The 25817-nt window shown below is 43.0% G+C and overlaps 4 protein-coding genes across 8 annotated transcripts in view; 3 read left to right on the plus strand and 1 right to left on the minus strand.

The window, feature by feature from the left end:
* Positions 1–1028: 1028 nt before the first annotated feature.
* bphl (biphenyl hydrolase like) lies at positions 1029–4230 on the plus strand. 4 transcript variants are annotated; one of them, XM_031575283.2, is made up of 7 exons: positions 1029–1317; positions 1861–1964; positions 2270–2436; positions 2607–2760; positions 2914–3045; positions 3343–3466; positions 3588–3815. In XM_031575283.2, the coding sequence occupies exons 1-7, from the start codon at positions 1238–1240 to the stop codon at positions 3676–3678; spliced, it is 852 nt and encodes a 283-aa protein (XP_031431143.1). In that variant the 5' UTR covers positions 1029–1237; the 3' UTR covers positions 3679–3815. The 4 variants fall into 4 exon arrangements, with proteins under 4 accessions (XP_031431143.1, XP_031431144.1, XP_012694934.1 ...); XM_031575284.2 differs by lacking the exon at positions 3588–3815 and adding an exon at positions 3902–4230 and having other exon boundaries at positions 1031–1342; XM_012839480.3 differs by lacking the exon at positions 3588–3815 and adding an exon at positions 3902–4230 and having other exon boundaries at positions 1034–1317.
* A 67-nt stretch (positions 4231–4297) lies between these two features.
* psmg4 (proteasome (prosome, macropain) assembly chaperone 4) lies at positions 4298–5732 on the plus strand. Its single transcript, XM_012839493.3, has 3 exons — positions 4298–4638; positions 5248–5323; positions 5528–5732. Exons 1-3 carry the CDS (start codon positions 4381–4383, stop codon positions 5647–5649), a joined length of 456 nt encoding a protein of 151 aa, XP_012694947.2. The 5' UTR covers positions 4298–4380; the 3' UTR covers positions 5650–5732.
* A 188-nt stretch (positions 5733–5920) lies between these two features.
* Positions 5921–14541, minus strand: LOC105910682 (solute carrier family 22 member 23). Of its 2 annotated transcripts, none has more exons than XM_031575282.2 (10): positions 13517–14541; positions 12787–12890; positions 12302–12456; positions 11599–11767; positions 11333–11460; positions 11129–11231; positions 8900–9111; positions 8684–8716; positions 8456–8579; positions 5921–7190 (listed from the first exon to the last, which is right to left on the minus strand). In XM_031575282.2, exons 1-10 carry the CDS (start codon positions 13919–13921, stop codon positions 6851–6853), a joined length of 1773 nt encoding a protein of 590 aa, XP_031431142.1. In that variant the 5' UTR covers positions 13922–14541; the 3' UTR covers positions 5921–6850. The 2 variants fall into 2 exon arrangements, with proteins under 2 accessions (XP_031431142.1, XP_012694865.2); XM_012839411.3 differs by lacking the exon at positions 13517–14541 and adding an exon at positions 12974–13005.
* A 9512-nt stretch (positions 14542–24053) lies between these two features.
* The window catches only part of LOC105910683 (desmoplakin-like), a 19578-nt gene continuing 17814 nt past the window's right edge, over positions 24054–25817 (plus strand). The window contains exon 1 of the mRNA XM_031575286.2: positions 24054–24667. Coding sequence (XP_031431146.1) covers positions 24489–24667 — 179 coding nt within the window. The 5' untranslated portion in view covers positions 24054–24488. The remainder of the gene's footprint in view (positions 24668–25817) is intronic.

The following is a 25817-nucleotide window of genomic DNA, read 5'->3' on the forward strand; positions in this document are numbered from 1 at the left end:
TTGATCTCTCAGATTATGCACACTGTGTGCAAGTGCATGTGTTTGTATGACTAATGCCACTTAGGTGAAATGATGAGTTATTTCTAAGTTCATGAGAGAATAGATATACAGAGACACACACACACACACACACACACACACACACACACACACACATACACACACACATGCTGGGTCACAGGTGTGTATGGCAAGGCCAAGAGCATTCTGTGAGTGTGTGTATTGAGCTGCGTGAGACTGAGTGTTATTGAAACTAAGTGCAGTCCAGCGTTTTACCATATCCCATATGAGAAGGGGAAGAGAAAGAGACATATAGACACACACACGCACATAAACAAATACATATACATAACACATACATAACACACACACACACACTCAGAGGTAGGGTATGTGAGGGTGGTTCGTGGTACAATCTGTCCCACAGACCTGCCCTGCTGACCCTCTGTAGGGTCTGCCCCTTTAAGCTCACTCCCTAAGGTATTTAACTCTCATGCACTGCATGACGAGCCTCAGGAATGCCAACGGACACGCTTTTTATGTCCTATCTCACGTTAGCATGAAAAAAATAATCCATTGACTTCAATGCATCTCATGCCAAAAAGTACATCAGTTTTGGTCAATCTGTCAATGTCACCGATTCTCACACCTAGTCAGCCTTGAATTTGTGTGTGTATGGTTCACTGCATGTACAATTCTGTGACCGCAGGCACAACCCATTTGACTGGAGCACAGGGACAGATGGGGAAATCCCTACCTTTGGTTTTTGCTGAACTACCCCCCCATGCTTTTCAAGATGGATGTGTGTGTGTGTGTGTGTGTGTGTGTGTGTGTGTGTGTGTGTGTGTGTGTAGCCTATGTGATACTTCCGCCCAACAGATACTCAGAACACGATGGACAGAATACAATTAGTATACATTTACTTCTCTAAAGTTTGTTTTAGTTGTAGGACTATGTAATGTCATTGCTTTTAATAAACTTTGACCTTTTCGGAAAGACCCCTCCTTTGACCTCAGTTCAGTTGCCTCAGCAGGGCAACCCAGTAGTTTGTAGTGCGCAATTAACTTCCGCACTTTCGCTACTGGCGAAATCCAATTTGTTGGAATTTGGCTTTCACGCAGGAAGAGTTGCAGCCAGTTACTTCATTTTTTCAACTCTGTCAAATTAACTATTTATGATCCAGAAGGATTGAATCTACGTTTTTAAAAAGGAGCTCACGAATTCTCCGATTACAGTTATGGTGGTGTTTTTCTGGACACGGGGACTGCGCACGCTTCAAAATGCTGCACAGAGAAGTTGTAAACGCGTGCACTACTGGTAAAGGGTCTTTCCAATGCAAGGGGTTTGTCGCTCCACCTCTCTCTGTCTGCTTCTCTGTCATCCTCTTAAGGTCGTTGTGCATTGGCATCTTAAAAATAAGAGCTTTCATTTCAACGAACACAGTCTCATTCTCTGACCGAGTTGTTGCAGAATGACGAGTGACTTGCCCTAAATGTGTCAGTGTGCAGACAGATCGAAAACACGTCTTAAGAAATGTCTCTTATCTGTAGCCAACATTCAGTTGCGGTAGTGCTGTTGAACGCACAGGGACGCAGTAGTTAATGAATTCACCGCTCTTACCAAGCGATAGTAGCCGATAAGATTACCATGCATTAGGTAGGCTAACTAGAAAAAGTTGAAAGTCAAGCTTAAACATTGGTGTATGCCCACACATATGTATCATCTCTGTTGGTTTTTGTAATACAATGAAGGCAGCATCTACAGGTCATAATTCTTGGGAAAGAGACAGTTACTGTATACTTTAAGTCAGACAAATTCTCTTTCAGGAATGCTTTTGTGTATTTGTACATCCATCCACAGCACTGCAGTGCAAGCTGGTAAGAAGTCTGTGAATGGAGTGGAGCTGTGCTACCAGCAGACTGGCGCTGGGGACCATGCCCTGTTACTCATGCCTGGAGCTTTGGGTGAGTGTCATCAGTCCACAAACCAAATCTAACATCCTCTTGAGTTCCAGTTCCAACCTCAAAGCCCATTTACCCTGTTCCCACATAACATGTTTTCACATGTTACATAGGAAAGGTAGTGTTATCTGTCAACCATATGAGTCCAGGTTTGAGTTCAGTTCTCCTCAGTTTCATACCAAGGTGTCCACAAGTAGACATAATGTGACTGTGCTATTTGGGTTCAGCTGCAAGTATGAGTAGTAACATTGCTAGCAGAAGTCATTGCTGGTTACTTGAATGTTAGTTGTGATGCCCTATTTTGACAGGAAGCGGAGTGACCGATTTTGGGCCACAGCTGAAGGGTTTGGACAAGAAACGTTTCACAGTGGTGGCCTTTGACCCAAGAGGTTACGGCAGTTCACGACCCCCAATCAGAGACTTCCCGTCCGACTTCTTCCACAGAGATGCTCAAGATGGCCTCCAGCTGATGCAGGTTAGACAAAGAGCTGATGTTTCCTCTTTCCTGTCTGCTGTCTCCCAATCTCCCGTTTCTCTAGGATTTAGCTAATCACTGGGTCTTATTTGGTCTTACTCTTTTCCCTCAAACCTTACCCACACCCATTTCTTACCCTTACACCTCTCCTTTGTCTCTTTCTCTTATAGGTCTTGGGCTTCAGTCGTTTTTCTCTGTTGGGCTGGAGTGATGGAGGCATCACAGCGCTGATTGCAGCTGCTCTAAGCCCTGCTAACGTCAGGAAGCTAGTGGTCTGGGGGTCCAATGCCTATGTCTCCCAAGAGGACATCGCCATCTACAACTGTGAGAGAAGGAGGAGTGAGGGGTAGTGAGGAAGTGACAGAGAATGTGGGAGAGAATAGCAACATCCATACATTCCCCCATTTATTTTGTTTTATGTGTGCTGATGTTTGTGTGTGTGTGTGTGTACATGTGTGTGTACATGTGTGTGAGTAGCGGTGCGGGATGTATCACGCTGGAGTGAGCGGATGCGGAGCCCAATGGAGGTGATGTATGGAGCAGAATACTTCAGAAACACTTGGAGTGCTTGGGTGGATGGCATCAGCCAGTTTACCCACAATCCTCAGGGTGAGTGTGCTAGCTTACAGCACTCTGGCTTGTGGAGTGTTATAGAGCTGTAGAAGGAGGGCTGATTAATGGCTAGACTTGAAGCTTTTGAGTGCAAATCCATTCTGTTCAATCCCATAGTATATGCTTTCTCCTTCCCTCCCTCCTGGATATGTCGGTCTCTCTCCCGCTCTCTCGATCTCTCTCTCTGTCTCTCTCTCTGTCTCTGTCTACATTTTTGTTGATCACTCTTTCTATATGTATGTCATATGTTATGTCAATCCCTCTCTCTCTATGTATCTGTCTCTGTCTCTCTAGGTAGTATCTGTCTGGAATTGTTACCTCAGATCAGCTGTCCCACGTTAGTGGTCCATGGCCAGAAGGACCCCATGGTGCCCTCCGTCCACCCCCAAGTCCTGTTGCAACACATTCCCAATGCCCGGTGAGCCACAGAACCTGATGCCAAATAACAGCCTATCTTACAGCCTGGCCTGGGTGCATATTAAGCCTATTGTAAGGTTGAAGCTTTCTGCATTTTTGACATACACCCTTGATGTACCCAGTTGCACAGATGCCCAGTTGCACAGATTTTATGGGGGACTCTGCCACACCCCACACCCTCTCCTAAACACAGAAGGGATCCAGGAGTCATAGCTTTTGCTTTGAAGTAGCCAATGAATTACAGTATACCCTCCTTAACTTTAACATGCTCAAACGTCATAAGATGTATTTAACCTCTATATGACATACACAGGGATAAGCCCACCTTCAGATGATACAATAATGCTACTTCTGAAGAATAATCCTTCAAGTCAGATTAGTCATCATCAGTGTTGTGTCTGATGTTGCTGACCATTTGTGTTGCCTTTGCTCATAGACTGCATGTGATGGCAGACGGGAAGCACAACCTGCACTTGCGCTTTGCTGCTGAGTTCAACAGACTGGTGGAGGACTTCCTGCTGGAGTGAGGACACAGGTCACAGAACTGATCCTCACCAAAAGGCTTAAAGCCACTGAGGAGTGGTGCCAAGCAGTTGCATCACTGCTAAGCAGCTATAGTACTGACGCACAGGGGTCTAGCTATCGTGGTGTGACATGAACACTAAATTCATGTATTTCAATATTGTTCAATTGATGTAACATTCAATTGTTAGTGCTGTGTGAATTGGTGTTTTATTATGATAAAATAAAACCCATATGTACAAATAAGGCAAGACCTTTTTTTGGCCTCCTGGCCAGATGATGGCGCCCTCTCCCTGTAGATATTGCCGATAATCAGGAAGTAAGCAGAGGAAGAGTGTAAGCGGTGCTGGTTTGAGATGCCGTGACACAAAATATGTGATGTAGTTACATTACATGATATCTAAACCAAATCCTGAAATTAATTTCTTCTATTCTGTTAGCTGTATGCATAATGCTAATATGAGTAACGCCGAACACAGTGAGTGTGCCTCAGGCTTGACTGAAGGCGGCATCTCGGTGCACAACTTCAGCGAGAAGCTTATGGAGCAGGTCGTGCACTTCCATGTGATGAAACTGGACGGCGGCTTCTTCCTCTGGATTGGCACTGCTCCTGTCCTCTCCAACCTCGCAGTGTCCATGTTTAGCAGATTTGTGAGTAACCTTCCAAACCGCGGTGATGCTTAACTGTCAGAAAATGCCATTTCACTTCATAGACTAAAGTGAAAGTACCATTGTCATAGTTGCTATTGAGCTTGTTTCGTGAGTTCTCGGTTCAATTAACAACCATTATACTGATAAGGGTGATCTATACAGAAACAAAATTACATCTTGTAGGTGTGAAGTCGGTCCAGTAAGCCAATTAAATCAAAACCTTAATTTACATTGGTAAAGCAATTTGGAGCATCCTACTGCTCTAGTCAGGGTAACGTCGACAGTGATGTGGGAGTTTGAAGGGAGGAATGTAATAACTAACAAAATATTGTTTGACCAATAACATTTTTAGACCATTCTTACTGTAACTAGTGATATATTTTTTAAGGTATTGGTTTAAATACTTTGTGAGTGGCAGTTGGGATGAGAAGCCTACAGAGTTGCCAACTTTCAAGGCTGACATGGCGTGAGAATCAATGGGATTGACTAAAACTGATGTATTTTTTGGCGTGAGATGCTTCAAAGTCAGTCAATTTGTTTTCATGCTAGCGTGAGAGAGGACATAAAAGTGTGTTGTGTTATGTGTAATGCCAGAATCTCTGTCAACAGGACACCACGCCACTGTCCACTCTAGTGATCGGCGATCCTTCAGACCCTTCACCCACCACACTCGCACAAAGACTGAGTAAGTGTGTGTACCAGTCTGCCTTGGTGAACAAGCCAGCAGGGGCCTATTTCTCATTTTCTTGGCTAATATGTTTTACAGGTGCAAGGATTTGAGTATGTGTGACAGGCTTTATTTGGCATCTTTCATCTTGTCAGAAATGTTATGTTGGAATAACAAACAGATTTCCACTGGCCCCTGAATGATTTGTATTTCTCTCCGCAGCAAAGCGCACAAAGAAGCAGGTGTTCGTTAGCTTCAACCTGCCTGGGTGCCATTCCCAACTGTCCCTTCTGGTGGAGGAAAGAATCAAAAAAGAGCTTGAGCTTCACCCTGAAAAGTTTTAAATATGTCCTTGTCTCTACTCTTCTCCCTCTCACCTCCTAGTGTTTTATACAGATACAAAATAATAAATCAGTGGAAACAAAAAGTGTGGGTGTGGTTGTGATCATGAAAGTGCATCTATCTCATTGAGATTCCACTTCAGGCTTAGGTTATCTCCCAGATTACTCTGGCTAGACAGTATTAATACAGTATTAATGCCTAGCTCAGGGACTATGACAACTGACTATTCACACACACATTTTCCTATCTTTAGAGACAAATCAACACACAATCTAGAAAAAAATCTTTAATGAAAAGTGGTTCTGAAGAATGTTCTTAAAAATCATGTTTCCACAACAATGCAATGTGGTAGCCTCAGGCTGTGTACCAGTCTTTCATTGCCACCTTCCAAGACGAACCAAACCTCTCAGACACACAGATAGTTGTGATCCAGTGTTGGTACACTGCAGTGAGGCCTCAGGTTACATTTCACACCGTCAATGGCCGCTGACACACATACGTACACTCTTGCTCTCCTCTCACCCGTACCACATGATTGTGTTTAAGAAATTAGTGCAAAAACTTTACAAACATATATATAGATAGCGACGGCATAATCACTTGAAGTGTCCACGTGACTGCCTAGTCACTGTTATTATAAAACACTCACAAAATGTCTTAAGATATTGTGAGGAGACTGAATCCCTTCCAAACTAAAACATGGAATGTCTCCTTCAGGTCTCACGTAAAGGACTCACATTGAGCACAGCCCTGGTTCTGTCAAACTGTTCTGATTTGAACCAAGGTTCTATTGCTCATTCACACACCATGCTCATTATACCATCCTGAGTAATTCTGCATTAGTTACAAACTTTTGACAAGTGTGTGTTTGTTTAAAAGGAATTGCTGAACTTGTGGAGGACGGCAGTAAACGTTGACCTTCCATCCCAAATTAAATATGAAGTATTGCCCATATGTTCAAACTGAACTTCAGTCTGAAGAACTGCAGTGATAATTGTAAATGCGAACCGCGAGCTAAAAACCTGTGTTTTTACGTGGCACTTTCTTCACCCAACAGACAGACACATATATGTTTATGTCTGTGTGTGTGTGTGTGTGTATGTATGCACATGATTGAGTGTCTTTATGAGACTAAATAGAGAAGTCCACTCTTAGAGCCAATAACGTTTGCTTAGGGAAGTCCATTTTACATCTGTTATGGACTTATGATGTCCTTATTCCATTGACTGTGTCATTTCCCTGGCGATGCATAGGTGTGTCCGCCACACGGGAATATTCAGCGACCTCTGACCTTGTGAGGAGGTGGTGCTGCTCGCCTGAAGGGAGGGGCCGGCGTAGAAGCCCCTCCCCCTCAGCCATAGACTCGGGCAGTGGTTGGCCTGTGGTTTCCGGGAGCAGCGGGATGCAGATGATTGACAGGAGGCAGGAGCATGTGAGGATGATTCTCAGGAGGAAGAAACCCCGCATCTTCTGCAGATCCACCAGTGCTGTCACGCACATGCCCACCGCCGCATTCGCCATGAGCAGCCCCACAGCGCCACCCCTATGCAGATATAAGTATGAAAGATGAGCATGAGTCTGGATGGGTTTCTGTGTCATGTTCTATAGTACGCAAAGGTTTCACCCAAGGTGCCGACAGCAAAACAACTATACTGCAAATGGATCACTAAGTATCAACTTAACCTAAATGAGTTCAAAGGGGGAGGGTGATAATCACTAAAGACAGAATATAAAATAAATAAGAGGCAAGTAGTATGCTTTAATAAAAACAACGTGACCCTTATTAATCAGACAGGCCAAATGGTTGTCCTCTGCACAACTGTAGGGCACAAAGGCTTCCTTCAGAAGCAAATGGGAGTCATTGTTATAGACAACACAGGCAATAGTTCAATGGACTGGAATGTTCCTCAGCCCCTCCGTATCTCCAGGACACTACTGATCTATGGTTTCCCTGACTCTTTGTTTTACAAAGAATGTATATTGTCTTATTTGTATTGCCTGTAAAATACAATATATAAAATCATCTTAACCTTTACATGAACTTAAAATGCCTCAAAATATTCTCACCTCTACATGACATACATGGGGATAAGCCAACCTTCAGCTGATACAAGCACACTCACATGGCTAATCCTTCAGGTCAGATTAATCATCACCAGTGTTGTCACTGTTGCCATTGTATGTGTTGTGTCTCTCTCTTACACTGCATGTGATGGCAGAAGAGAAGCACAACCTACACTTGCACTTTGCTGTAGAGTTCAGCGGACTAGTGGAGCACTTCCTGCTGGACCTACAGGTCACAGGTCACAGAACTCACCATAAAACTGAACCATACTAGGAAGCAGTGCCAAGCAGTTGCGTTACAGAAAAGACATTATACTAACAATGCATCAATAAGAACTTACTTCACCTAAACATGAAACAAAACCAATGCGCTCAAATTAATTAATTATGATACTCAAAGTCATTGAGGAGAGGGTGCCAACAGCTATGACCTATAAAATCTGCAAAGCGGGTGTGTCAGATCTCATAGGACATATCATTAATCATAGACATTAACTGACAATAATGAAAAACTTCAGGCTAACAGAATGTTGCATAAAGCTCTTTAAGGACACAGGAATAGAGCACTGACTACCATAGAGATAATCAGGACAGAGGAATAGAGCCCTGACTACCATAGAGATAATTAGTACAGGGGAATAGAGCACTGTGTGTCAGGGTAGTGAGAGATGGGGACGTGTGTGTGTGTGTGTGTGTGTGTGTGTGTGTGTGTGTGTGTGTGTGTGTGTGTGTGTGTGTACTTACCTGATGACAGTGGGAGTGATCTCAGCACAGATGAACATGCTGAGGTGGCTAACAGCGTGGGACGTGAGCATTCCAATCACGGAGAGTGCCACAGACAAACGCCTATTCAAAGTGTCCCTCAGTGCTAGCACACACACACGAACACACACAGAAGAGAAGATCAAGAAGACGAAAGGAATAGAAATAATAGCATGCAAATGCGGGTACGTGTGTGTATGTGTTTATTACCTGTGTCATGTCGGAGACTGTACTTCCCGATCACTACAAAACAGCAAAAGAGAATAGCCTGCTTTTAGTACCATAATGCAAACAGATTAAGCACTAAGATGATAGATTATGGAAGCCTGTTTCTGTCACATATATAAGGAAACTTGCGATATTTTATGTCTCTCATATATATATATATATGTGTGTGTGTGTGTGTGTGTGTGTGTGTGTACTCACGGTTAAGCAGCCCCAGCTGCAGAAGGGAGGCCAGGGCTGTGACGATCATGAAGGACAGCTGTGCCCCCCTTCTGCCCATCACAAGGACCACAGTGACCAGCACTATGCAGCCCCCCATGGCAATGCCCACCAACACCAGATAGTGCTTGGGAGAGAAGGAGACCCCGCTGACTGCACGCACAAAACACTGACCCATACCACTGCTGGACAGCCTGGAGCACAGAAAACCAGGGTTACACACAGACACACACACACACACACACACACACACACACACACACACACACACACACACACACACACACACACACACACACACACACACACACACACAGACACCACATCATTTTGGGGTTTGGATGACATACACACAAGTAGAAATGCCTTCTTATATAAACACAATAACCCAAACAACCACACAGAATCCATTTTGATTGTTCCCATTGCCCACTAGTATCATTCCTCATATCCATTCAAACTAGCGGCTAGCAGCAGTCATAGCAATAGAAACTAGCGCAGCGCTGCCACTAGGGATGAAATGGTAGGGATGAGTTTACAGCCAGACACAGACACATTGTGTCAGGTCACTTGTTCTGTTTCTGAAGTGGCATCTCACTCATCCACTCTGCATATCACCTGCTCTATCTGAAGTGGCAATGACACACGTCACAGCAATCAGTACGCCTAATTCCTAGCCTGGAGTTACCAGCTCTCAGTTTAGTCCACACCTCTCTCGGCCACTTATCTCCAGTGCAATTTCCATATGAACAGGCACATAAACCTCAAGCACGTCCAGCCCCTGCCCCTCCACACACACTTAATACTGAGAGCATTCAAAAACACTCAAAGGTATAAAGACACGTACACACTCACACATATACACGTCTGCATCCATACACACACATATCACGTTTAGTGGTCTTTTATTATGCAGGTAGAGTGTCTTAAACAAGTTGAGCTGTTTATCTATCTGTGTGCTTTTAAAGGCTTTTGAAGTCAAAGACAAACTGATGGAGCCTCAAGGCTCACAGGGAACTTGAGTTAACAAACACATACAGGGAAAATTGGAATTACTTGTACCAGACAAAGACAATGATTTTTTTTTGCTATCTTGTGTTGGTTCATTGGATTAATGATCCAATACCAAACATTCCTATGGGAAAAGCAGGTATTGATCAGAGCATAGTCCACTGCTTGAGATGTAAATGTGGCTGACCTGGACATAGTCCAGTGTTTGCATTGTTGGTTTGTTTGTTTGTTTCCTTGCTGTAACCTTTTCACAGTATATCAGGATGTAAAAACATATAAAAACATCTAAAATATTGCCAAAGAATGCAAAGCTATGATTAGAAGTTGTGAGACAAATATCACTGATTTTTTTGTATTTGGCGCAGTAATGTGTGTGGAACAGGGCTATTCTGGATTATTAAGTAAACTTCAAGTGGAAACACAGGAAAGATAAGTGTGGATGCTTCACAAATGATGTTTTTGTCCTACAGACAGCTGGTTAATTTATGGTAATAGTATTTGCTTAGCATTATAGTTTTCAGTTAGCCTACAAACTAACCTAGACAGACACACACACAAACACAAAGGTCAGTAAAGCTTGAGTTAGCTAAAAAGCTTGGTATTCTTGTGTCTTGCCATAATATGCATATAATGTACTGGCTGGTCAGTGTTACTTTCTCACCATTGTCCCTCTTTCTAGTGACAATGTAGGTCAACACTATAGGACTCAAGTGTGCTGGTACGTTAATTAGACACTGATTGACTTATTGTAGATGGGCAGTGAGCCATGGTTAGTAACAGATGGGTCCCCTGCTTAGTGGTTACCTAGTTTACCTAATGTGGCAGAACACTTCCTGGACACCTGAGACAGACAGAGCTGTTGGTGCATTTACTCTATATTTCTCACAGTCTTGACAATAATTTCTATTTTTAACCAAACTGGTTTCTAATTATTTTCATAGTGCTTGCTATTATCAAATATAGTTCAGATGACTTGCATTCTTAAATACTGATGCTGCGATCATTGCAAAGGTTTTACGCTTCCTTAATGTTGTAAAAATGATATGAGAAATCATGGTATATTCTTGTATCTGGACACACTACAGTCACATACAAACAGCCATTGATCAATTTGTATTTAACTACCCTCTGGTGCAAAACACACCCAGAACAGCTTTTTCACTCCAAGATGTCCAGCTAGAACCAAAAATAGGGACTTACGAGTTGACACACAGCACCAGGATGTTCTTCCACATGTTTCTGGTATGGATTATCTGCAGGATGCAGGAGCTCTGTGGAGTCTGGTGCAACTCTGCCTCCAGTGCTGACACACACACACACAATTTAGTAAAATGTTAGTCTGTATAACCTTCAAATCGATACCTAATCAAACCTGACAGTAAAAGACCAGCAACTCTCTCTCACCTGAGAGGATGCCACTTTCATCCGTCTCTGTGTCAACGCTGTTACTCTGGGCAACTTGGTACATTTGACCTTTGGCCCTCTCGTAACGCTGAGTCGCCAGCAGCCACCTCAATGACTCAGGAAAAAACCTACAGGTAGATACATAAGTGGTCAGACAAAGGGAGAAATGAGAGACACTTACAGCTACACTTCAACAGTGCCTTTGAAACTACATTTCACAGAAGCAACTGATGCTTTCTTAATTCCAAAACAGGGATGGGGCTTACCATGCATAGGACAACATGAGGGCCAATGGGCAGATGAGCACAAGTTGAAGGACATGCCAATCAACACACAGGACGGCCAAAGCTGGCAGTAATAACTGCCCGCCCACTGCCAGCACATTGGCAACCATCGTCATGGAGAAACGCCAGGCTGGTAAACACAGCTCTATCCCTACGAGAGAGAGAGAGAGAGAAAGAGAGAGAGAGGAGGAGGAGGGAGGGAGAAAAAGAAAGACAGAGAGACTTTACCTTTTGACCTGTTTAAATAATAAATGCAATCTGCTGATAAAATTCCTTGAGAGGGATAGATAGCAAGGAAGTTGTCATCCCTCCCCTCACTATCTGTTCCTTTCAAACTGTTTGTTCTGGTGTCTCCGAAAATTCCACTCAGCTTCACAGATACAGAGAGGGTGAGATATTGTCCCAGCAAAGATGGAGGAAGCAAAGACAGTGGTAGAGAGGGAGAGAGAGAGAGAGAAAGACTTAGGACATCAAGGAGCAGTTCACACAAACTACAAGGACATTTGGAGAGAGAAACAGAGAAAGAGAGAGAGTGTGTGTGTGTGTGAGAGAGAGAGAGGGATGTGAGAGGGGTGGAGAGTGAGAGATGGAGTGATAAACTCAGGACATTACATTGCGAGGGAGAGAGAGAGGACAGAGAAAGGACAGAGAGAGAAGCTGGAGGAGGAAAGTGAAACAGACTCACTCAGGAGGTAGAGAGATAGGGAGATGCCCGCCAGGCCGAATCCCTGTACGAAGCGCAGCATGCAGAAGGCCAGCACAGTGCTGGAGAACGTCACAGCAATCCCACACACACAGGTCGCACACACACTCACACACAGCACCGGCAGCCGACCCCACCTGAGAATGAGAGACATAGAGCCTTTTTCAGTCATTGATAAATATGCTTCCATCACTTGCACACACACGCACACACACAAACACTGTGCCTAGCATCCCCCTCTCCCTCAATCCCTCACACATACATAGAACCTCTATTTCTCTTTTCCGCACGCGCGCACACACACACACACACACACACACACACACACACACACACACACACACACACACACACACACACACACACACACACACACACACACACACACACACACACACACACACACACACACACACACACACACACACACACACACACACACACACACACACACACACACAGCCTACCAGTCAGCAATGGCTCCAGCCAGCAGAGCACCAACCGCAGTTCCCAAAAGAAAGGACAGATGTGCTATGTGTGCTTGCCACTCCTCATCACAGACCAACCACCACTGCAGGGAGACAAGGTTAGATGAACACACGCCTACACACCACTACCACTGCAGAACAATACAAGGTTAATATACACACACACAGGCAGACCAACTTCCCAGTGGAGAGGAAGAAGAGGAGGTTAAACACACGGACCGACACACACACACACAGAGAGAAGGATAGAGAGATAGCAGTGCAGAGATTGGATTAACACATATACAGGTCAGCTGCCATTATGAAGAGGGACAGACTGTCCCGAGCAGGCTCAGTAGGCAAGACACACTGACTTTTACAGAGGGGAGAGGAAAGGGTCACAAGCATGCACACACAAACACACGCACACAATCTCATCGTACACATATGTATTCCCACAGGAAACTTTAACAAACACAGCTCAGCACTTCAACACAGGCAATGAGCTGGTCAGAGGCCTGCTAAAAGTTCTTTAGCTGTCAAGCTGTTATCCATCCCCCAGATTTTGCTCCTGTTTGCACATGTACGAGACTGGGCTTTGATTTAGTCTGGCTAAATCCACCACTCTGAGGTAATCCTGCAGCAAAGCCGACTGGTCTGGATTGAGTGCAATTCTCATATGACGGGGCCAAGAGGACCATGGATAGCACCCGAGGTCCGGCATCCTCACCTGAGTAATTACATTCTGCTTCAGGCCAAACTCAAGTTGTATATGCGGGTCAGAGCATGAGCACTCCATTTCGTTTTCTTCGTAATTGTCGGTCATGAACGGTGTGTGCGTGCTGCCGTTCAACGGGGGGACTGCAACGGGGTCCGCAGCAGCGGTCGCATTCCCAGCGCATGTTATGTTGGGTTGAGCGAGATGCATATAATCCGAGAACTGGTTGCATGAGACGAGAAGCGCTGGGATCCATGACAACAGCACAAGCCGCTTTTGGTATCTTCCGAAACCCCCGAGGAATGGAAACACCACACCATCCACCTGAGCGAGCGGCGGCGGCCTCGAGGGCGTCGCCTCCGGGCTCGGCCCGACCAGGCCGTTCCCGGGCGGGTGGTCCATCCGAACCACGGCCATCGCGCGCTGTCCTGAAGGAGCCTCGATCTGCTGCTACATCCAGTCTGCGCAATGGTCTTTGTTTAGAGTGAGATACGGCAGACACGGGGACGCAAACACACCGAGAACGCCGAGATAACACCGTCCAAAAGACCATTCAGTGGGGTGAAGATACGAGATATGGCTCACGCTTGGAATCCAGGGAGTCGTTTTTGTGCGCGCACCGTCGTCCCCGGTGCTGTGCGCGTGGAGCGGCGGGTGTACTGTCTTTGTGTTCCATCTGGTTAAAACGCCATGGCAGGAGAGAAGAAGCTGCGCCGGCTGCTCAGCGAGCTCAGCAAAACGAGCCCAGCAACCTTACACCTAAACAAGAACCCTCCTTGCACCGGTGTGCCGGTCATCACTGATGTCTCATCTGATGGTCGACCGTTATGATCTATTTGGTGAACTAATCCGCATCACTTTCCACTGCAGCCCTTGGCGATGGCACAAATCTCCCACCGTCTTCGTTACTCTGAGCTTTGTTTTCGCCGGTAGCCCTACAGTGCGCGTGTGAGGATTCACAGAGAATCAAGCCCCTCCCACTCCGCCTGTGGATTGGTGGAAGCGCACTGGGCGAGGGCATCCCTGGGCTGATCGGGATAACAAAGACTGTGTGTGTGTGTGTGTGTGTGTGTGTGTGTGTCCTTTATAAGGCTCATCCCCAAGGACTGAGCAGGCCATCACCTTTGATTATACAGGTCAGGCAAAGCCGCACCTGTTTCCTGTCTTTTTCCTCCATACAGACTTTGTTTATGCCGTCAGTCTTTGCCACCAAGCAGTGTCTGAACTCATAAAAGTAATCATCGTTAATATTCTTATCATCACCTTGTTCTCATATTAAAATAAAGTCAATTTAGTTTGATTGTCACATTGTTTTTGACATCATACACTAAAGAACATCATCTGGACTTCCATAAGGCCAACCCATTTGTACTTTTTCCATTCAGCCCTTATCCTGAACGCCATCTTGTGGTCTCAACTGAAAAATATCTGATTTACCACTTACCAATGTTTGCTTGTCCTTTTTAAAATTCGTTTTAATCGCCTAAAGATGTGTGTCTAGAAATAGGGCGTCTTTTAAAATAATGGCATACGCTGTCGCACCAGCTCCTATACTTTATTGTAGTTGATAACGAACTTCAATTTACATAACATTTACACAATGAACGTGAAAAATGTGTAGATATTCATACTCATAAGAAATACTTCTACAGTTGAACCTATAAGAACATACATCACCACAGAGCCTGCCTCTTTTGTATAGCTGTCAGAGCACATAGTCAACCAGACTGACAGTCTCCACCACACTACCCTCTCCATAAGGAAGCATGCACCCAGTGGCCCCCTTCCCCCAATCACCTCACACGACCTGAAACCTGAGTGTCATAATCATGAACATCGACTGCATCACTAGACAGCATGCAGTCTGAACACATCACTCACTGGACCCACTGTTCCCTTTCACATACGCACATACAGAGACAAGGTGACCCACTCAGATGATGCAAATGTTTTGTAAATGCCTGGTCCGTGTGTGTGTGTGTGTGTGTGTGTGTGTGTGAAAGTACATCATATTTGTTTCCATCAGAATGCAGCATATCCAGTATCCAGACATGGAGTTAGCACTGCAACTTTGGTATTTACTGTTGTAAAGAAATGTCCTAATATTCCCCCAGCCTCAGTCTCCTTATGTTTTCCAGCTCCATGTCACATCATGTCTTGTCATGACATATTTCTCACTGTGACAAAGCTCTCACTCATTCACTCCGCAGTGAGCCTTTTTCATCAGTCTCATCAAGTATTTATCCTCTCTATTCTCACTTTCAAAATCCTTCATGCATTACCTCCTCTCCTTCCTTTCCCTCTCACCAGTGTTTTCATGCCACAATAAGCGCCATTTAGTGGCCGTGATGATACCTTCGCTGTGTTTTAGGGACACGCTGATGACGTAGCAGGTGACTTTGCGACAGGATTATTTGAAGCAAACTGGATAACAAGTCCAGAAATAAACCTGCTAGTGGACAAGACTTCCGCAGTATCCGAGGAGGAGCCTTGAGGTAGTGCTGATTCAAGAAGATCCAGTAATGTGTTCAAGCGAGCGAGGCTAAAATACCGAGGTCAAGGGTGTCTGAATGCGCACCCTCGCCCCCCACCCGGACACAAATTTAGAAGACGAATACTAAAATGCATTCCAACGTTTCACACATTTGAGGGGGCATCAAATTATACTTTCAGAATGAATGTGCAAAATTAGTCAAATACATGCCACGTCTGTATTGAAATACGACTGCAATTTGTTCAATGTACACATATTGGAGCACCTTATGGGACAATTTGAGATCGGTACAGCCACAACATAGACATTTGACAAGTAAGTTTGTAAACATTGAATTTATTTACATAATAAACTGTGCAAACAAGTATGTGTGCGTGAGAGAGAGACAGAGCAAGAAATAATTTAAGAGGTAAGACTACAAGGAAGTATAACATAAGATAACATGAGATAGGGATAAATTATACATTTGCAGGGTGGCAGCGCATTTATCGGGACCTGCTTCGGAAGGCTCTTCCACTGTTCTCTCCCTCTCCCCCTGAATAGAGTGCCTGTTTTTTTCCCGCTTTCCTGCCTCCCTTGTTAATACAAAAAAAGATAACATAATAAATAACAACATAATAAAAGTCTAAATAACAAATCCATAACTTTGTATTATTTGATAATAGCTCATGTTTAAGAAAAAGGAAATCCATCCATCATTGCATTTAAGCAATGATATTGTCAACGTAGCACCTCCTTAATTTTCTAAAATGTAGGTTAGCATCTACTAGCAGACCTTCCTGTGCCTAACCCCCTTTTTTACCCTCTTCCTTTCTTTTGCCTGTGGGTACACTCCTGTTACCTTTCTAAAAGGTAGTTTAGTTTGTTTCTGTCTGTCACCCATTTTTGTATATGTGAATAAAGATACAAATACATCAGGCAAAAACATGGCGTCAGATGGCTCGTTTCTTTTGGGACAATAGGTTGTGGGTATTGGAGTTTTTGTGAGCTGTGAGAACTCGGGGTTGCATTCGTAAACGAATTTAGCTGTTCGATTATTCGTTGATAAATACAACTCTCTGTGAATTCGAACTAGGCTAAAATGCTCTCGTTTAGAGTCAGAGCGTCAGATTGTATCCGCATTCCACATTGTTGGTTGCGTGCGTAAAAGTACATGTTTAAAATCTACCTTACGTAACGTTGCGATAATGCACGAATCTTAGTCGTCGTCAGCTCTACGCACAATTCAATAAATATCCAAAACCTGCAGAAAAAATACCAAGGACATGACCTCGGTGCCGTCAATGATAAACGCGGGCATGCAAGCGATTATACATAGGTGCTCGGATTAAAATGGAATAGAATTTACTGAACATCATGGACTCTTATACGAGCTGATGTCGATGCTGGCGATGTGTGTTGATATTGCTAGAGTTAGGAAATATATATTTTAATATATATTTTACACCAGCGATAGGTACCGCAACATAAGGTCTTGGTCTGCCAAAAAAGGCATATGTGAGTAGAACGACCTGTCTACCCCTTATGAACAGTGCTCACTGTCTCCACCAGATGGTGCAATGTGAAAACGGAAATTATTTTTGGCCAAGGGGATAATTTAACATAAAATTGTTACACTGATGTAGAACATACCAGGTAAAATATACCTGATGAATATGGAAGAGTCATATGACACACACACACAGTAAGGATTATAGATTCCAATTCTAGTTTTGGATAAGAAAAACTAAAGTAGGGGTTGGCAGGAGGACCACGCAGTAGACATGTGTAAATATGATAGCTGTGTACTGGCATGAAGAAAGATCATAATGTTTAATACTCTATTCATTGAGCGAGATAAGATGAGATGTGTAGAGGGCAGGAACACACACACACACACACACACACACACACACACACACACACACACACACACACACACACACACACACACACACACACACACACACACACACACACACAAACACACAAACACACAAACATACACACACACACTAGAGAGACTTCCACTGTTGAATCAGTGACTGTTGTTGGTTGTATTCAGATTACACAATCAAGCACATGATTACAAAGCCTCTGACATTAATTTAAAACTCTAGTTTTAGATTTTTTATCTTTGTATAAAGATAATTGAATCATATAATAATTGAATTTGTTTAATGCACTTTATCATTTCTTTATTCAATACTTTTCTAACCTAAATTCATACTGCATTACACAAATTCAGAGATATATCCAGAGATAAAGCCATCTTACTGGAGTTGACCTCACAAAGACAGGAGAGCTCCTCCCTTAGTGTTTTTTTGTTAGTTTTTACCAAGGGCTGCCCATCAACAAAGCACACCTATTTCTGGACGTTCTGGAGTAGGTCGGATGACCCACACGACCTCACTTACACCCATGATTGTTTACAGTTTTAGAGAAAGAGGAAGGAGAGAGAGTGTGAGAGAGAGAGAGAGAGAGAGAGAGAGAGAGAGAGTGGGAAAGGAATGATGTTGTGAATGATAAGTGAAAGTATGACTGATTTCGTATTTCACAGTACACTGTGAGTATGCAGTCAGAATTCGCTCATCTTACAAGTATGTGCAACCTCTTGCTCTATCCATCCATCTTTGGATCCAGTGGCAGTGATATTCTGGAAAGTTAAGTCAGTCTGTGGTTGTGACGCCTGCAAAAGAACGGTCAACAATGATGCTTGACATGCCCTCCTCTTCTGTACACACATTTTGACATATTTCTTTCATTAATATAAGGTAACAATGTAGTGCCAAAATTGGACACAATGCTCTGTCCTGTAATTGTAATAGTACACACATATTATTTACTTTGTCAACTCCTTAATGTATGAGTATATCTATAAGCATATTTCCCCTGCTGTCAGAAAGAAAAGCTGAAATGAGAAGAAATGAGCAATAGAAAGAGGGAGGGAGAAAAGAGAGATATAATGTCACTATCACTGTCCGTGACAAATCACAGGTATTTGATATACCTACTTCTGTGATGCCCCACCCTACAAAGGCAAGGCAAGTCAAGTTTATTTATATAGTACATTTCATCCACAGATTCACACAATGCAATGTGCTTTACATAAATAAAAGCAAATGGAACATCCAGAGGAAAAATAAAAACAAACTGTTTAAGAGTGTAAAAGATTGCTAGGTGGTTGTAGAGATAGTTTCGTTGTTTGACTCTGTGGTGTTGGTAGTCCGTCTGCTAGCTTTGATGTTTTCACTAAAAAAGCAAGCAAAGACTAATGTGTTCTGGGCCTATATGCTTTGGGGGGTTTGTAAGCTTGTCATGCATGCAAATAAGCAACAATGCAAATACACAAACACGTCTACACATACATACCAGGTGTGTGTGTGAAAAAATATTAGAGTAAAACCTTGCCTAGGTAGTGTGTGTGTGTGCATGTGGTTTTAGCAAGAAAGAGAGAAAACAGAGAGAGAGAGAGAGAAAAAGGAGACCTGTCACAGTGTGCGTTCTCCACCTCTGCTTCAGGCGAAGTTTGACGTGTCAGGGAGGGGTAGACAGAAATAGGGAGCCATGCCCTAGCATGCCTGAAAAGTCATTAAAATCCAGCAGGGATGGTTTAATTTCTAAAAGAAAATAGTTTGAAATTTGCCTGCCTTTTTACACAGTCAGATGCCCTTTTTTGAAAGATGCGGCTTGTAACTGACATTTAAACACAAACAAGGTGGGATGGGCAGGTGAGTAAGGTATATCGTGTGTAAGGAATGTGCCAGGTTTCGACGTGTACTGAGAATACACTGATTAATTACAAACATTTCTCTCTCTCTTTCTCTCTTTCTCACTCTTTCTCTGACTGCTGTCACGTGACCTTGTTGCTGTCTGTTTAAATATTAATTAGGTGGCAGTGAAGACACCAAGCATTTCTGGGCCCTCAATAGTCAAATTAGAAAGCCACATATATCCCATGGGGAGGGCAATAAGTGATTTATAGTAACAACAGATGTGTAAAAGAGAATGCAAGACTCTGTAACGCCAGTATAGTCTTGCGACTTGCTCAGGTTTATGCTGTTGGTATTGCACTGGCAAAATAAACTTGTTTTGCTCCACACTCTGCCTGACTCCTGAAGTTTTTGACGAACCAAGGTACCAAGAACGAGTTTTATTCAGATCAGTGTTTTCTCTATCACAAACCTACAAATGAGACCTGTCTGTAGTGAGCGGAGAGTGGTGTGAAAATGGTAAACAAACACAGCATGTGATTATGGTTTGGCAAGTCTGTCAAGTTTCTCACTCCCTCTCAGTTCAATAAAGTTTAAATAGACTTGCTTGATTGACATGACCATAAGAAACCGTATTCCCAAAGCACACTTGGGGAACAAAACACATACATATAGGGATCAAACCTCAACCAAATTGTTTTCTCTTTTGCCATGCATATAATTTTAATATCTAGGTAGATTTACCTACCCAAACCTACCAATGACGATCTCCCTTCCAAAAAATAAAATAAAATAAAAAAGCCCCTGGAAAACTTGGCCTAGCCCCCAATCTAATCACCCCTGCTCAAACCCTCACAGTCTTGTTTTGCCAGATCAGGAAATGGTTCCAGTACGGCTACAGACTTGTCTATCCTGAAAACCCTGTCCTGGTTCCTGTGTCTGTCTGTGTGTGAGGAAGAGCAAGAGAAAGAGAGTGTTTGTGTGTTGCGCCCACAAATTATGATTTATAGATTATTTTGATTAAAAAAGTGCAGATTTGCGGTCTATTACGTTGTTATGTTTAATTTTTGCGTTTGTGGGTGTTGCATTTGTGGGTGTTACGTGTGTGTCCGTGCACGCATGTGTGTGTGTGTGTGTGTTTGTGTATGTGTGTTAGGATTTGAAAGGTAGACACTAAAGGTGAATCCAAGGGAGTTGGCATGGGAAAATAAGATTGAGAGGGTGGATCTTGTAGATGTGACTCAGAGCCAAGATGTGAAATGTCAGAACTGCCACACCTAATGGCAGAGGTGTAAAAAGTACTGAAATGTTGTACTCAAGTAAAAGTACAATTACTTTGATGAAATTTTACTTAAGTACAAGTAAAATTACCCATCTAAAAATCTACTCAAGTAAAAGTAAAAAGTAGTTAATTTAAAATGTACTTTAAGTAAAAGTTACTTAGTTACTTTCAACAACTTGATGGGGGCCGCTCCTATATAGTGCAAAAAAGGACAAGGGGTCATAAATCCAATACAAAAACTAGTTATTTTTTATTAAAGGAGAATCTTTAGAAATATAAGTGCAATGACATTAAACATGTCAAACATTAAACATGTCAACACAACATTTAAGAACTTTTGGGAGGACATGTCAAAACATGACAGCTAAAATAAAAAGTTAAAATACCGCTGCCCCACTTAAACTTTGGTTACTTTACTTGTGTCCACCTTTAGAGCATTAGTCTACAAACTTCTTGTTGAGTTTGAGCAGCAGCTGATTTTCAAGATGAGTAGAGTTCATCCGGGCTAGCTTTGCATTGAACAGCAATCCAGCACAGCTGAAGAGTCGCTCGCACGCGGCCGAGGCAGGTAGGCCAGTATTGAGTTTCAGGGACAGTTTTTTGATATTCTGAAAGGCGTTCAGCAGATCCATATTGACTGAGACACAGGCTAGGTACCCTTCTAACTCCCCTGTACCTTCTGGACTTCATTGAGGAAAATAAATCATCTTCATCTGATGAATGTTGTCCAACTTGCTCCAGCCTCCAACATCCGGTCAAGGTGTTGTCTGACATAGACTAGACCTGTAGAATGACAAACAACATTTCTGACAATTAAGTATTGAGCTGCCATCAAGATTCAAGAGTGCATCATAACACAGAAATAGCTATAAATAGCTACTTGAGATGACAGACCTACAGTATACAGAATTATAGCATTATTTTCTATTTCTACATGCATCACAATTCATAATCCTCAATTCTTGCTAACCGGGACCCCTTAGCATGAACATGAAAGACGTGCACGTTGCAAAGCCACCACTTATCGTTATCAATATCTGACTAAACATCGTGATAAATTGCAGATAACGACATACACATTGACTTGTCCAACTGTCTGAAAACGATGGTGTGCGCATATACATTGTTCTGTTTCAAGGCATGGGAGGCAGCCAAATGATTAGCCTAATATCAGTTTATGTGGTGTATTTCATTGCTGATGACTGATCTGCAGTTTTTAACACAATATGAGAGACTGAACATAATAATTCTATGACCTGAAACGAATGGAAGACAGGAATGGTATTATTAGTCTATTGGATGACCGCTGTCGACGTTAGCATACTCAGGTCGGTTGCAAGTGCTAGCCAAAATTAGGCTACTACCTACTAGTGCCATGAAACGCATATTTTGCTTAATGGAGCAAAGCTAACTAAATGACAAAAACGCTGTCTGAACTACTAATGGAAAGGGACAAATACTGTACTTACCAACACATGCTTGCGCAGATTTGAAGATGAATTTGTATAAGCAGAAAGTTCTGACTGACGGATTAGGCACAGTTTACACAGCATATAGCTGTTGCCTCTTTTACGTTGGAAGGCAAACTGCTTGCTGAGATGTGGCCACGGGTTTTCTTCATCTTCTTTAATTTCAACTGGCGGAAAGTTCGGTGCTTCAGCTTGTTGGTGGTCCGCAGCTTGTTGGTAGTCCGCACTATCATCTTCCTCCATATCTATCTCTCGTGACTCGGCACCGTACTGGTGCCTTGCATCGACTCCATCATCCACTCTATGCAGCATCCACCACTGCAGTGAGCATTGTGGTGCGCGATTCCTGCCTTGAACTATGTTTTTTTTTTTTTACTCAGTAACGGATGTAATTTCCAATGTAGCGAAGTACAATACTTCAGTCAAAATCTACTTAAGTAAAAGTAAAATTACCGATTTAAAAAACTACTTAAAAATTACAAAGTACACAAAAAAACTACTCAATTACAGTAACGTGAGTAAAAGTAATTCGTTACTTTACACCTCTGCCTAATGGCTTCAGGGATTGAAGAGTAAATGAGTAATGAGTGATGTTTTTACTAACAGTGAATGCACACAGACACAATAATCTGAAAGTGAAGTAGGAGATATTCTTGATGTGGTGAAACCATATCAGCTGTATGTGTATATACTTTATGTTTGTGTGTGTGTGTGTGTGTGTGTGTGTGTGTGTGTGTGTGTGTGTTTGTGTCTTTGTGTTAAAGTCCATATTTCAGATAATGTTTTGCTTGTGTTCAATCAGTGACCTCAATAGGCTAACTGTGTAAGATATAATTTATTTAGCTGTATTCACTGCTAGTCTTGCAGATAAAAAAAATGGTGCTTGTTGTTGTCTTCCACTCATGTTGTATCATTTTACATTTACATTTACATTTAGTCATTTAGCAGACGCTTTTGTCCAAAGCAATGTACAAGGGAGAGAATAGTCAAGCTACGAGCATTAGAACCTGGTGTAACAATAAATACTACTTTACATAAGAAATATAACAAAATGAAATAAAAAAGAATAAGAAGTGCAGAAATGTAACTGCTGTAATTGCAAGTTACGCACTAGTCAAAGTGCCAGTTAGGACGTTAGTATCAACCATCACTGCAAGCGCCACCCAGCAGTTTCAGGGCCACACAAAAGTACCTATCCCAGAGTAGGTTCCTGCAGTGGAAAAGAGCCTCATGTGTTCAGAGCTAAGGGAGTAGGACTGCTGTGGACGGGTTGAGGGTTGTAGGAGATGAGACTGTGGATGCTGGTTTGTGGGTCTTGATTTACTGATGTGTGCGTGTGGAGGCAGTAGGAGAGTTATTTGGGGTCTTTTAGAGCTGCACAGACTTTCTTGCATGTCTTCCCCTAGTGTCTGAATGGCTGCGTGTCTGTGGTCTTCTGGAACTTTGCTGAGTTCTTGTGGGCTGTTTCTGTGTGTGCCCTGATCCTGCTGGTATTCTTGTTATTTTGGTGTGTGATGTGCATGCATGTCTATTTGTGTGTGTGTGTTTGTGTGTTCTACATATCACGGTCTGGCCTCAGCAAGATAAGAATGATTACAAAGTTATTTGTGAACAGATGAGCAGTTCTCACAGAGTGAATAAAATGTCTCTACAACACACCCAACTCCCCTCTCTGCCATCGGACTTGTACAAACACAGATCTCGTCTCTCCATACTTCTTAATCCCTCACTCTCACCGGGGTTACCTCCGGGAGATATGGCGTGGGTGGGAGAAAAAACTATTAAATGTTTGACGGATTGAAGTGGAGAACGGGTGTGGCTTTTGGCTTCGACAAAACTGGAATCCTTCCGCGTTTTTATTTCTGCCCTCAAACCTCGTATGGAGAGGAGGTCGGGACGCTCGTGCGTAGGTTTAATTTGAGCATTGCTTCAGTTTCGCTTTGCTGTCTTTGATGAGTTCTCTGCGGACATAGCTTGCTGTTTGCATTTTTTTTTCAAATTCTGTGTTTGTTTGGACCTTGTCCGTTGGTATTCTTTGTGCTCAAGTATGAGCTTGTACGGGTCCCAAAGAGCCCTGAATCAGAGAGGCTCTCGGAGCGACCTCACGGGCGGCGGATTTCCATACGCCCGAAGCGAAATGGTCGGGCCCGGGGGTAATGGATATGCTCATGAGTACACGGAGGGCTACCACACTTACACCAAAGGCTCCGCAAGCGGCGGGCAGAGGTGAGCGATGTCAGGCAACTGTTAATTAGAATTAAGCAGGCTTCTACTGGTGTATGCAATTTGGCTAATTTAATTAGCAGAACTATTTTATAAATGATCCATCTTCTCATGGTATGACTGTGCAAGGAAAATTCTGTGTCTAATATTACATGACATTATAATGGACCTCTTTCTGAATTCTCTCTTCATCTAACTTACCTGTTGCTAACTGTACTTACTTTGGCTCGCGTGTAAAAAAAAATGGAGAGTAAAACGTCTTTGTAAGTCATATGATGCTCCAATAAAACGCACCACCAAAGTAGATCAGGTAGGAAACCAGACTAGGCTTTCTATGTTATGAAATGTATCCTAATCTCAAAGTCGCTTGTGTCATTGACATTTTCAGCATTCATGAACAACAGTGAGCTGTAGGTTTCATGTAAAAGGAGTATGCGCAGTACTTTACTGGAGATAAATCACTTTAACTGCAGGCATCTGCTTAGATGAGTTGCAGACTCACATCACGTCTATACACGCACACACACGATTCTCACCCTTTACTCAAATACATACAACTCACACTAACCTTCGTGGATACAGTGCCTTGAAAATATGCAGACTGTAAGGAGGACATTTCAACTCCATCCTCACTAAAGCCCCTAATCCCTACAGGAGCACGCAGAAGTACACATTTATTGCCTTTTAAAAGCTGCACAGACAATTGGTGTCCTGGGGTTTTCCTTTTCAAATTGCATAACTAGGCCGGTGCATGATTGTTTGAGATCTTGAGATATAATAAGGCTGTGTACAATACTGTAGATGAATTATGAAGTTGTTATAGCACCTTTAGGAACATACGAGGAATAATGTGGTGGCTTTGTCAGACTTGCAGCACCCATTAGAGGGAGACACATGAGTGTTAACAACTATGTCATATATTTGTATAGACACTTGCTGAATCTGTGTGACTGAGAGTCTCTATAATCACATTGCAATGCTGGTGATTGGGCGTGACCATGCATGCCATCATCCAGTTCTGAATTAATGCCATGAGGCAGATAGCCGCGGTGAATTTTTGGGCAAGGCCATGCAGGATTAGCGATACCACCTGTGCCGATGGCCAGAAAGATTATTAGCAAATGATCACACCGTGTTCTTCACTCTGGGGCAC

This window comes from Clupea harengus, chromosome 10 (genome assembly GCF_900700415.2).
Source record: "Clupea harengus chromosome 10, Ch_v2.0.2, whole genome shotgun sequence".
Classification (NCBI taxonomy): domain Eukaryota; kingdom Metazoa; phylum Chordata; class Actinopteri; order Clupeiformes; family Clupeidae; genus Clupea; species Clupea harengus.